This window comes from Aotus nancymaae, unplaced genomic scaffold (assembly GCF_030222135.1).
Source record: "Aotus nancymaae isolate 86718 unplaced genomic scaffold, 86718_ANA_hifiasm-v0.15.2.pri h1tg000019l, whole genome shotgun sequence".
NCBI lineage: Eukaryota > Metazoa > Chordata > Mammalia > Primates > Aotidae > Aotus > Aotus nancymaae.
In genome coordinates, this window is record NW_026988431.1 from 44,918,152 (window position 1) to 44,932,377 (window position 14,226).

The window sequence follows — 14,226 nt, forward strand, 5'->3', positions numbered from 1 at the left end:
CTTTGTTGGGCTACTGAGAATACATTTAAATTAAAATGAAAGCCAGGCCCTGTGGCTCACTTGTATAATCCAAACACCTTGGGAGGCAGGAGTGGGAGGATCACTTGAGCCCAGGAGATCAAAACCAGCCCAGGAAACATGTGAGACCCTGTCTCTACAAACGTAAAAAATAAAAGTTAGGTGTGGTGGTGTGCAATTGTAGTCCCAGATACTCAGATGGCTGAGATAGGAGGATCGTTTGAGCCCTGGAGACCTGACTGCACCACTGCACTCCAGCCTGAGTGACAGACCCCTCTCCCCCATCCCCCCAAAAATAGGACGGACATCTAGTCTTCAGATTGCTAAAATTATGCCTGGATTTTTAAATTCACATTTTACTTTAAAAGCCAGATGGTTCAACACAATAATTATTCTTTTCAAATTATATTTCTTTGAATCAGCTTTTGAAGCATTCCAAAAAATGTTCTTAATTAACATTTTAAATCCTTCTGATGAGTAAAATTAAGCCAGTGTCAAATGATATTAATAGTTTCTGTGTCTTAGAAAAATTTGAAACCGATATGCTTTGGATGTATAACCCCAAAACATAACAATCTTCATGTTTTATAACAAACACTAAGTGTCAAGAAAAAGCTTCAAATACCTGATGAGACTCTGGTCCATCGAATGGTAGGCAGGGGATTTCCAACAGCTTCACAGGGAAGAAAGGCATCCGAGTTAGCTGGAACAGTAAAACTTGCAGCTTTTCCTCCAACTATCCTGGGCTTTTCAAATATATTCCTAGACAAAGAGTCAAAGAGAAGGAGTTTGGAAGTTGTTACTTCTTGAACTGATTTTTTATCAAAGTCACTCTTCTTTACATTCTTCTGTCCATCCCAATTTGAAGCATGAGTGGTGGCCTCTGGCAGGCCTGTAGTGGGCAACATGCTTACTTCTGGCGTTTTCCCTTTTTCAGCAATTTCTGAGTATGGCTTGTGCCAAAATTGGTTTTCTGACCAGGGAGATGGAGTTAATTTAGAATTCTGTGATTTAACTGTTATTAGTGCTGGCATGGGAGTAGAATGTAACAGATTAGAGTAGATGAAGTGATTGGTTCCAGTTGTGAACTTGGCGTTTGGGTGAGCCTGGGGAGGTGTTGCAACCTCTGCTAATTGCTGTGGATTAGCATTGTGCCTTGAGAATTCCTGCAGCTTGACCACTGTATTTGTCATAAGCCTGGAAATGGGAGTTGCCATGTTGTCGGTAACTGCTCTCTGAGTAAAGGGAGGGGAGATGGGAATTGGCATTAGATTAGCACTGCTGCTCAGGAATGATGACATGGTTGAGTGTCTAATGATTGCTTTCCTGGTGGTGGTACTCTGGTATGATTTGCCAGACAAAGTTGTTTCAGAAGCAGTTGTGCTCTTCAAAGTCTGAGTACTCACTTGGGCTGGTTCTTCAATCACATCTGTCAGATTAAGGGTTCTTGAATGATGACCGATTGTGTTTGAAATTCCAGTTGTGTTTTCTGGTGGGGAGTGAGTGAATGCAGAGACACTGGGCTTGACTGAAGTTTCCACTGTCATTAGAACAGCAGGTGTCATAGCAGTGGATGTAGTGAAGCCAGAACTCTGGCCTGGAGAGATGTTTGGGTCATTCCTGTTCTTTAGAGGCTCCTTTTCTCTTTGTATTGTTTGTGCTCTGGGTCTCTCTGTTTGGGATTCATAAGTAATGACAGATGCAGGGACAGTAGGAGGAATTGCTGGTATTGCTGTTTGCATTGATATGATGCTTATTGTACTTGAGTCTTTGCTTATGATACTAGGAAGCATAGGGTTAAAGGATGGGAAGGGAAGCTCCTTCATTGCTGGAAGACTTCCAGGACTGTGTGTTTTGCTGGTAGTATGGTGGGTTGTAGTCAAGGTAATAGATGGAATTTGTATCACACTTGCTGAAAGTGTGGTGAAATGGGAGGGGGAATCTTTATCTGTGGGTAAAGCAGGAGATGTTTTAGGAAGCATCACAGCTGTGCTTTTTTGTAAACTAAATTTATGTTGATTCTTTAATCTGTCTTTTGGGTTATGGTTATTAACAAAGTTCTGCTGCCAGGGAATTTTCCTTCTTGAAAACCTTGTAGTGGCTATAATAGTAGTCATTGGTGGCTTGATGATAGCACCTGAAAGTGATGATGTACTCACTGAATCTCTTTTAGCTTCATTGGTGCTAGACACCCTTGGGTAACCAGCATTTATTTTGTGAGTTTTTTTCATGGATATGGATGTTGGAGCATAAGTCATGACTGTACCAGTTGGGGTCACTTGAGAACTTTCAGTACTGAAATATTTTATTGTGGGTGTTGTTTTCTCAATGTCTACGTTGGGTTTGTTCTCAAATAGAAATAGTGGATTCTGGACTAGAGTTGTAGATTCTTCTGATGTGACTCTAGCAATGTCAGCTTTGGGGAAAGTAATGGGTTCAGCACTTGGAAAAGACAATGCTGCTGTTGCAGTGGTGAGCCTTTCCCTGGGAAGACAGGACAGGCATGTCACATTGAGCACTGTGGCTGAGAATGTAGTAGAGCGTTTCTCAGAAGAACCTCTGGTTGTTGGCCTGAAAATGCTGTATCTATGCCGTCGGAGAACTGGAGTTCTATATGGGCTGATAATCCGCCCCCTTCCTCCAATTCTCCTCCGCCTCCCAAAGCGTCTGAACAGTGGGATGTTGACTGTACCATTTCTAGGGATCTGAAACTGAGAATGAGCAGCCGTATGCAGATCTGAAGGGAATGTGGAGGTGCTAAGTGTTTGAGTAGTGTGAGAATAGAAGTGATTGTGCCTGGGCTCACTGACTTCTCTTACAGATGTCTGATGACTATTTGTGGTATTTACCGACTCTAACAATACTTCGTCGTTGGTGCTAGTAAGCATTTTGGCACTGACGTCTTTGATCATAGTCCTCACTGTTATTGGGGGTGCACTTTGGAAATGCTCTCTTCCTCTTCTCATCTGGTCAGAGTGTTGAAATTCAGTATCTCCAGGATGTAGTGGAAAGACAGTGGATGGATGTTGATTGGTTGTGCCTTGCATTTGGCTTGACATGGTTGGGTTTACATTCTTTGATATGGCTATAGTTTCAATGGCAGTAGATAGTTTGAAATCTACGCGTTCTTTGGGTGGTAATATTTGTGAACTCACAACAGGAGAGAATTCTGTGCCAGAAGTTATGTTTGTCACAGGATGAGATATTGTTCTGGAGTCAGCCATCACTGTACTTGCTGCAAGGTCCGAAGCTTTAGTGGCCAGGACCATAAATTCCTCATCTCGAGTGAGCATGCCTGAGGAATCATCGTCTTCGCCAAGTATGTTTGGGAGTTGGGTGACCAGTGCGGGTGGGCTCACTGTGGGATTTTCTCGCTTCTCTGGCACAGCATTCTTTTTCACTTTCTCCAACAGTGCCGCCCAGTGTTGTGGGTCAATTCTCCTAGCAGAGGGAGGGAAGTGCCTCCTATTCTCCCTAAAACGTCTGTGTGTTGAATCTCCATGTCGCTGGTGTATTAATTCCCGATAGTTTTGCCTCTTACTTGTGCTTGAGGCTTGTTTTCCAACCTCAGCCCCCATTGGAGCAGATGTAGGGAGTTGTGCACCTGGCGGCTCCTTAAGAGGAGCAATGGGATTGGACTCATCAAGTCCAGATCCCTCTGTTTCTCCACCATGCTCCAATGGCCTTTGTCCTTTCATCTTGACTGAAACTTGGAAAATCAAAAAATCAACCCCTGATGGGTTGGCTGCCACACAGTGATAATAACCTTGGTCTTTTGGGGTGACCTGTAATATTCTTAATGTGCCATTGTTAAGAACTTCCTTGCCTCTTGATGACTGATAGAGCACATTGTTTCCTGGAAGAACCCAGCTAATAGAGGCATCTGGGATACCAGTAGAATGGCATGGGAGATAAAGTGTTTCGCCAGCAAAAACTGTGTGATGAATCCCATTTTCCTGATAGACTTCTACTGAAGGTTCTACCACGGTTATCCTATAGGTGAGAATATCTGCATCATCATAATTGGTGCTTATGCAGTGATATACGCCCGTGTCAAAACTATCAGCCATCTGGAGTTCGAGTTTTCCACTCTTGTCTATTAGGATCCGTCCATCCTCACTGACATAAGGGGCTCTCACTTTACTTCCATCAGCTAGAAGCCACTCCAAGTGTGGGGTGGGGTCTCCTTGGCCTGGGCAGTTGAGGCCAATGGTTCCACCTACCAAAACAGTATGTTCCAGCTTAGTATTGTTGTCCCTTGAAATCATAGTCCATTTGCGTTTCGCTGGCCTCATCTCTGCTTTTGGTAAAGTGATTTGGGTATCACCTGAGTACTGGATCTGTAATGTACTGAGTGTGGAGGCAGTTCTGTTCAGCTGCAAGGAAATTTGGTCTTGCATTAACCAAGAGGGATCTGCTCTGAGATCTGCCTCTATGTTGGTAAAGATGTCTTCAGGCTTAGGAGCCACTTGTTTATATTTATAACAGAGCTGTGGTGTTTCACTAAGCAAGTGGCTCCTTTCTAGTATCAGAGGAGAATCACTGTACAAAGCCAGAACTTGCCACACTGGCTGAATGTGACCGTAATCTATGTTGCACACCACAAATGTTGAAAATGAAGTATTTATCATGATGTAGTCATTTTCTTCAGTGAATGCAATGGGTGATGTCCTTGAGGGCTTTTGAATACTGCAGACCATGTTAGCTTCATTTCCAGACTGGTCTGTCATATTCATGGTGAGGGAGCCAAAGGGTGCCATGAAACCTTGGGGAGAGATGAAAGCAGAACCACCGTCTTCCAGAATAGTCAGGCTCTTTGATTTCAGGGATGAGTCAATGGTTGGCTTGGAGCACTGGAAAGCTGCAGCTGAGATCATAGCTAAGGGCTTGGCTTTAGAAGTCCTAGGGTTCATGCAAAGTGGACATTGCTGAGGACTAGAGGGACTTCTATCTTTTTTGCATTTTATTACATCTGGAAAAAATCAGTTGAGTTATCAGTTATGACCTCTATGAACTGACAAACATTTTGAAGAAATGTTTGCTAGAAGCTGAAACAACTTAATTTAATAGAAAGTTTTCTGATTTGCTTCTGAATTGATTTTTTAAAAAGCTATTGTCTGTATAACCTGCTACAACATAATATGCATAGACACAGGATTTTGTCTGTCTTATTTACTGCTGAATTTCCCATGTTCAGCAAATGCCTGATATATATTTGGTACTCAGTAAATATTAGTTGAATGAGTCATTTTTTAAATCTAGGGAAACAAAATGATATGCTCATGACTGTCAGTTTTTATTAATAACAGTTCAGTTCTATTTCTTCATTTTAACATTTTAAGATGGCCACAGGACTTCATTGTTCTTTAAAAGATAAGCTTTTTGTTAAATGATCGTTTACAATCTCTTGGATATCATTAAAAACCCAAGTTTATTTCCATTATCCAAAAGAATATTAACTGAATTACAAGGTATCTTGACCTGATCTAGCTGAGTAGCAATAGGAATTAAGAGCAGCAGATGAAGCAGGAGACAAGGAAGCAGGTAGAACCAATCAACAGGAGGTGAGGATTGACTGAACATGGACAGTGACAGAAAGGAAGGGTCAAGAAGACTCTGTTTTATGACTTTGGAAAGTGGATGGTTCATGGTCCCCTTGGATGAGGTAGATGAACTGGAGGAGGATCAGATTTAAGGGGAGGGAAGAACATTGTGCCAAGGCAGCGGGGCAGCCCATTAAAGCTCTGACATTCTGGTGAAATTAGAGGCTGCACATCTTACAGCACTAGGACCAACACTATAAGGACCAGCATTTCTAAGTGACAGGTGCCTCGTCTTTCAAATCTTTGGATATCACATACCATTTAAAAGCTCTGCTCTGGTGAGCCTATTTAAAATGGCTGGTCACTGGAATACTTGGTAAGAGGTATAGACTTTCACCTTACACAAAATACAGCCTGAGACGTCCATGCTGTTCCATGTAGTAGCTCTTATATGATGCACTGGACACAGCACTTAACAAAAGCATTGTACTTCTTAGAAGATCTAATTTGCCGGAGTGGATAGATAGGGTCCAATCTCCTTCCCATGTGTGCACATGTCCTCTCAAAGGCTTAACAAGGTCACTCTGGGCTGAGCATAGTGGCTCAATGCCTGTAATCCTAGCAGTTTGGGAGGCTGAGGTGGGAGGATCGCGAAGTCAGGGGATTGAGACTAGCCTGGCCAACATAGTGAAACCCTATCTCCACTAAAAATACAAAAATTAGCTGGGTGTGGTGGCACGTGCTGGTAGTCCCAGCTATGTGTGAGGCTGAGGCAGGAGAATCACTTGAACCTGGGAGGCAGAGGTTGCAGTGAGCTGAGACCATGCCATTGCACTCCAGCCTGGGTGACAGAGTGAGACTCTGTTTAAAAAAGAAAAGAAGAAAATCACTCTGACCAAAGATACTGAACTCTTCTGTGTGTAGTACAGTGTGACAGGTAATGTCACAGATGCCTGGCCAGTCAGCATTCTTCAGCAAATTTTATAGTCTAAACCTATGCAGAGGAGGAGGCTGGCAAGATGGAAAACCTTTGAATAATCATAAAAGTTGTCCCCCAGTCACCCACTTGCCAACAAGCTGTATTCCTTTACCTACTTATCACTACCCTGGGCTAAGACAACGTGGCAGACTTCTGGCTTAATGAAACCTCATCACAGAATATGCTCACACCATGGCATGCTTATTATTGCTTGCACTGAGCCAGAGTTAGTTAGCAGGCCTTGGACATCAGGTATTTTGCCTCAAATGCACACCTGACCACGTCACCTCCATTCCCTCCATCACACTCGGTTCCAGCCCCATGGAAATCTTTTCCATTCCTCAACCCTGGCATGCCACACTAGGCTCTGGCATATGCTGTTCCTTCTATGTACCATACACTTGTTGTCTTCCATCATGACCTAAGTACTGACCGATCATCCTTCAGCACCCAGTCTGAACAGCACTTCTTCTGGGTGGGCTCCCTGTTTTATAGTCTCCTGGTACCTTCACTTCTCGTATCTTACTTTTTCATTACTCTCTATTAGAATTGCTTGTTTACTTATCTGTCTTCCCATGAAACTATAAACTTCATTCTTGTTCATCTACATGTCCCCAGCCCTGGCCAGTGGATGCTCAGGAAAGATCAGCAGAAGGAAGAAAGGCAGACAGGCAGGAAAGATAAGGTGGCTAATTCTAAGACCATGTTTTTTTTTTTCCTTCACATTTCAACTTATAAATTGAGAAGCGCCTTACAATTGCAGGTGTTTTACAGTACCAGCTGACAAACTGGCAACCAATATAGCTATCACAGCTTGTACACCCATAAAGATTGTCATGGCTATTTATGTCGCTTTCTGTTGTATCACATGTATTGGTGGTACAACATATATTAAATTTGCCTTTAAAATGTTTCAGTTAAGATTACACTATGATTTAGAATTAAAACAGGTTGTCAAGTATATAGAAAAGAATGGAAACAGAGCAGCAGGATATAAATTTCACATTCGTGAAACAAATGCTTGTTAGAGAAACGGCCACAAATTCATTTTATAGAAATGCTACATCAACAGCTTTGCAGAATCAAAGAATGGAGGATATCCGCAGTAGATAAAGGCGTGTTACATTTACTGAGACTGGTACAAAAGGACTGCCGACCACACACCAAGTCAGGTAACTGAAGGAATGAACAACTGTCGAATCTCTCGGAATTTCAAAGCATAAAAGGTTGATGTGACTGATCCGTGGGTCTTATAAAAATGATCGTTAAGTCATCTCAGTCAAAAGGAGAACACTTGATTATTAAGACTGAAAGAGGTTAGCCCCTGTGGGTTCACTTATTCTACATATATAATGAATTGATTAACAGTAGGAACACGTTCTGGAAAATGCATCATTAGGCAATTTAGTTGTGCCAGCATTATGGAGTGTACTTACACAAGCCTAGATGGTATAGCTACTACACGCCTAGGCCATGTGGTAAAGCCTACTGCTCCTAGGCTACAAGCCCACACAGCATACTACTCTACTGAATACTGTCGGCAATTGTAATAAAATTCTAATTATTTATGTATCTAAACTTAGAAACTTAGAGAAGGTAACATGTTGCACTTTATGATGGCTACAATGTTACTACGCAATAGTTTTACTTACCCTCCATTATAAATCTCATATATGCCATCTGTTGCTGACTGAAATGTCAGTATGCAGTGATTGCGTGTGTGTGCATATGTATATGTACAGAAGACATATGTATAAGTATATATGATGTGTGTTTTTATACATATATATATGTTTTGGACATATTGAGACCACAGGTAAAGATAAATTAGAAACAGGAAGGCAAAAGACTTTTAGTAGTAGGAAACATGTTATCCATTCAAGAATGGAAGTACAGGCAAACAACCCAAGTGGTGAAATGGTGATTCTGATGGAGACAGGGTGGCTGGAGAAGCAGCCAGACTTCTCAGAAGGGCTGAGTAGTTTGCCGGCTGGCTGAGAACTATCAAGCAGAAAAGGAAAAGAAGGGCTCCAGGCAAGGGCAGCAGCAGCCATGAGGGGGTAAAACAGCTTGTGGTGTGGCAGGAAGTTGTCCAGAGTTGTTAGAGCAAAAAGTACCTGTGCGTCTGGGGTGGGCGGGGCTGAGGGTTGGAGAGGGAAACACGGCCGAGGATGGGCCAGCACCACACTAGGAGGACCTGGCCTGCAGCTGAGGAGCATGAGATTTATTTTCTAAGCCAAGAACCAACAACATTTTTAAAGAGCCAAATAGTAACGATTTTAGGCTTTCTGAAACATAGTTCTCTGACACTACGTAACTGCCACAGTAGCCAGAACACAGCCATAGGTGATGTATAAGGAATTCATTGTTCTTGAATTCTTTCTGAGATGTTATTTTCTCTCCTAAACTACCCTGGCCTCTCCACTGACTAATATAACAACTCTAAGTAGATTTCTTCCATTTAATTGGGACAATAAAATAAAACAATATCGATACCTGGTTTCTCCTGTATCCAGTCAGATAACCACTTTAAATGGCAATCACAGGTCCACGGGTTCCCATGCAGGTAGAGGCTTTCTAGGTCAGGCATATAGGAGACCATCTCTTGAGGAAGAGAGGTCAGGAAGTTATCCGACAAGTATAGGTTCTTAATGAAGGAGATTTTAAATATCTGGAGGTAGCTCAAAGAGACAAACGTATCTGGATGGAGCTTAGTGAGCTGATTTCCTTCCAAGTGCACCAGGCGGAGAAAGTTGAGCCCGTAAAAAACCTCTGGGTTTATAAACTCAATATTGTTGTGGTCCATGTGCAATCGCGTCAAGCTCCTGAGGCCATAAAAAGTATCTTTCTGAAGTTTTCGGACTTTGTTATAGCTCATTTTTAAGACCTGTGAATTTTTTTAAAAAAAGAACATATGTATGTTGTCCAGGGAATTTTCACAAGAGGGAAAAGTGTTATCAATAACAAAAGCTATGTTGAAATTAATTCAATGTAATTTGTACACTTAGGATTCCAATTCAATCAAATTAGTTGCAAATTACATATGACAATATCAGAGAAATTAGAATACTCAGGAACATCTGCCTATTGATATTAAGGAATGATTTTTTTCTTTTTTATTTGAGACAGAGTCTTGCTCTGTCACCCAGGCTGGAGTGCAGTGGTGTGATCTATGCTCACTGCAACCTCTGCCTCCCATGTTCAAGTGATTCTCCTGCCTTAGCCTCCTGAGAGTAGCTGGGATTATAGGCGCTCACCATCATGCCTGGTTAATTTTTGTAGTTTTAATAGAGATGGGGTTTTACCATGTTGGCTAGGCTGGTCTCAAACCCCTGACCTCAGGTGATCCACTCACCCTGGCCTCCTGAAGTGCTGGGATTGTAGGCATGAGCCACCACACCCTGCCAGGAATAATAGTTAAAATTATGCACACATACGTTTATTGTGGCATTGTTCAAAATAACAAAGACTTGGAACCAACCCAAATACACTGGATAAAGAGAATGTGGCACATATACACCGTAGAATACTATGTATCCATAAAAAAGAATGAGTGAAGCTGGAAACCATCATTCTCAGCAAACTAACACAGGAACAGAAAATCACACACTGCATGTTCTCACTCATAAGTGGAAGCTGAACAACGAGAACACATGGACACAGGAGGGGACACAGGGCCTGTGAGGGGTGGGGAGCAGGGGGAGGACAGCATTAGGAGAAATGCCTAATGTAGATGACGGGTTGATGGGTATAGCAAACCACCATGGCACGTGTATACCTAAGTAACAAACCTGCACATTTTGCACATGTACCCCGGAACTTAAAGGATCATAATAAAAAGAAATTTAAGGTATATAAATGATAATGTGGCTACTTTTAAAAGATTTCTTAATTTTGAGATATATATTGAAGTACTTATATAAATGGATATTATGAAAACTTGGATTTATATCAAAATAATTCAATGGAGTGGAGGGTAGTGGGTGGGGTGCAGTTGAGACAAGATCTGTTATGAGTCCATAACTGTTGAAGCTGGGTAATTATAGGGTTCATTATATTATTCTCTCTATAAAATTTTTATAAGGTTTTAAAAAACACCAGTATTTCAAGTAAAGATTTCCTGAAAACAAATTTTTCATAAAAGAGACTATTGATTTTAGTTTATTGAGTTATAGTTCACATGCCATAAAATTCACCTTTTAAAGTGTACCACTAGTTGGGTGCAGTGGTTCCCAGCACTTTGGGAGGCTGAGGCAGGCAGATCACTTGAGGCCAGGAGTTTCAGACCAGCCTGGCCAACATGGTGAAACCTCATCTCTGCTAAAAACACATATACACACACAAAATTAGCCGGGCATGGTGGCACACACCTGTCATCCCAGCTACTTGGGAGGCCAAGGCATGAGAATCATTCGATCTTGGAAGGCGGATGTTGTAGTGAGCTGAGATTGTACCACTGCACTCCAGCCTGGGTGACAAAGCAAGATTCTGTCTCAAAAAAAAAAGTGTATAATTAATTGGTTTTTAGCATATTCATAGAGTTGTGTAACCATATCCACTATTAGAAACTTCTAATAAAGTTTCTAATAAACTTTATTTTGCACCCCAAAATAAAAACTGTTACCCATTAGCTGTCATTTTTCCCATCATCTTAGCCCTTCACAACCCTAGTTTACTTTCTGTTTCTAAACATTTTATATAAATGGAATCATACATTATATGGCATAGTGTCTGGCTTCTTTCACTTAGCAAAATGTTTTCAAGACCCATCCCTGTCAGTGCGTGTCAGCCCTTCATTCTTTGCTGAATAGTATTCTACTATACGCATGCACAACACTCTGCTTATCTATCATTGGTTGATGGTCATTAGGAGGTTCTTCTACTTTTTGGTTATGAGTAATATGACTAATTTTGAATTGCAATTAAAATAATTTTGAATATTTCAGTAGTGCTTAGGTATTCTCCAATTCCCTTTCCAATTACAAGTTGAACATTCTCTGTCTCCCATAAAGAAAAAAGAAAAAGAAATGCTAGTAAACACAATTTCTCATCATATTTTCCTGACTTGCCTGAACTGTCATCTCTGTCGAAAATGCTCTTCTAGAATGCCAAGATCCCTAATAAGAAAAGAAAAAATAAGCTGGCAACATAGAAGAGCTTTGCCCCAAATGTAACCTGGGAGTTCAGTCTTCAACTCAATCTTCCTCAATATCCATTGAAAACTTGGTTGAGAGAATAAACATATGTGGAGAATTCTATCAGGGACATGCAATCTATCTATTCCTCCGAAGACATGCATTCCCAATAGAGCCTGATGAACCTAATCAACAGAATCACATAGCTACATTATACTCTATTGCTCTCCACCGTGGTTATAACCCCCCTTACTGGTGTATGTTAAAAGGCTCGATGAACACAGGTACTTTATCTTTTACAAGGATAGTATTAACTTTATTTTATGAGGAACTTTGTAAGACATTTCTTTCTGATTTAAAATCATACTTGGCTGGGCTTTTCCTGAATAGATTAAGTTTTAATAGAGGCCATATATTATTAGCTTCCCAAGAGCCTCAAGCCCTACTTAGAGCAGACAGGAAAGTCTCTAAGTATGCATTTCCTCATCTTCTCTGTATTCTTATCTCTAGGCTTATTTTACCTTTTACTTTCTCATTCACTTTTGTGATCATTCTTGCATGATTTTATGCATTCTTGGGAGGCCTCATAAGTTAAAAAAATTGTTTGAACAAGGTAGAACATGAATAACTAAATAAAATGAAACTGAAAAAAAGTATAGTGATTTATATAAAGCTAACATCTGTCTAAGACAGCCATTGTTTTTAGGAACCACATTCAATTCCAAGATAAACATGACTAGAAGTATCCTTTTAGGGTTAAATTTTAAAGGGTTATTGATGTTTTTTTTCTATTAGCCTGAGGTATTAGAAAACTTACCTTACAGTTTTCTTATTCTAATTTCCACATACAATTGCACAGTTAAAAATCAGTTTTTTGGTTTTTTTTTTTTTGACACAGAGTTTCACTCTTACTGCCCAGGCTGGAGTGCAATGGTGCAATCTTGGCTCACCACAACCTATGCCTCCCAGGTTCAAGCTATTCTCCTGCCTCAGCCTCCCGAGTAGCTGGGATTACAGGCATGTGCCACCATGCCTGGCTAATTTTTTGTATTTTTAGTAGAGACAGGGTTTCTCCATGTTGGTTAGGCTGGTCTCAAACTCCTGACCTCAGGTGATCCATCCACCACAGCCTCCCAAAGTGTTGGGATTACAGGCATGAGTCACCGCACCCGGCCAAAAATCAGTTCTTTAACATTCTCCATTGGCATCTGTTTCTAATTTACAGAATGTTTATTTTTGTATTGTATAGAGATAGGCACCCTTTGAAGGTCTATCTCACTGGTCCCACCTCACCTCTTTAACCTGCCCCCTCTCTCCATGGGTCTCACCTGCAAGGCCTGCAAGTCTGAGAAGGTCTTGTCAGGGATTGTGTGAATGCCATTGCTGTGAAGCATGAGTAACTCCAATTTGGTCAGGCCAGAAAAATCTGTTTCCGTCAATCTAACCAAGCTGTTGTATCTGAAATAAAAAATGACATTCTAGGCATAAGCTAAGTCTGTCAACTAAAGTTCAAATGTTAAAACCAAAATAAACACAAAAAGACTCAACACCTTTTTTTTAAACTGGTCTATTAAGATAATCAAATGCTTGAAATATGGAAATCCACCAGATGCCGTCTCAGTTACTGTCACCCCTTCACATGCTGGGCACTTGTCACATTTCTTCTCGTTTTCAAACTTTTATATATATGCGGTTCCCTCAGGTTGGAATGTCCTTGACCACACCCTTTCCTGTTTGTGAACACTTAATATCTAGCCGATTCTTTCATGATACTATCCCCCTCACTCTCCCAGGAGGAATTCGTCAGTAGTGGTTAAGAAGCCTGGGCTCTGGAGCCCAGGTTTGGGCGTCTGGTTTGGGTATGATTGAGCTCGGGCTCGACTTAGTAGTTGTGCAACCCTGGGTAAAGTCAGCAAGCTTTATGTGCCTCAGTTTCCTCATCTATAAAATGTAAATAATAGAACTCAATCCTAAGGGGTGAGGATTAACCCCTTATACGGATGCAGTGCTTCACTCAGCACTGGCACATAGCACAAAATTAATGTTAGCTCTTAATCAAAATTAGAATTAGCTCTTAAAATTAATGTTAGTCACTAAGTGACTGTCTCTAAGACTTTGTATGCTCTATTACATTTTTTATTCATTGTACTGACCAGACATTTGTCCTCTCCATCAATACATCTCCTAGAAGTGAATAGTATATCATTGTATTCCCAGTGCATAGTACATGCTCACTAATGTCAAATAAACCATGTTAAGTCCAACATGTATATTCACACACACACATGTTTTTCATGAACATTTAAAGTAGTTATGTTTTTGCAAATTTAATTAGGCATCCATTTTAAATAAGTTTATATGGTAAGAAGCCCAAGGGCCTTTAAAAAGGATATATATACACACATATGTTTATTTAGATATATACATATATAATATGCATATATATACGTGTATATGTATATTGAATATTGTGATTCATCTCCCAAAGTCATAGATGTTTGAGGGACAAGTCACTGCTGTGATTGATCACTCTTTAAGAAAAGGAAAGATA

At 40.8% G+C, this 14,226-nt stretch overlaps 1 protein-coding gene across 1 annotated transcript in view; it reads right to left on the minus strand.

Annotated features, from left to right (window-relative positions):
• IGSF10 (immunoglobulin superfamily member 10) overlaps nt 1-14,226 on the minus strand; it is a 48,629-nt gene that overhangs the window by 7,091 nt on the left and 27,312 nt on the right. The window contains exons 5-7 of the mRNA XM_012437074.2: nt 13,004-13,133; nt 9,037-9,427; nt 644-4,990 (exon numbers count right to left, since the gene is read on the minus strand). Of these exons, the coding sequence (XP_012292497.2) occupies nt 644-4,990; nt 9,037-9,427; nt 13,004-13,133 (4,868 nt within the window). The remainder of the gene's footprint in view (nt 1-643; nt 4,991-9,036; nt 9,428-13,003; nt 13,134-14,226) is intronic.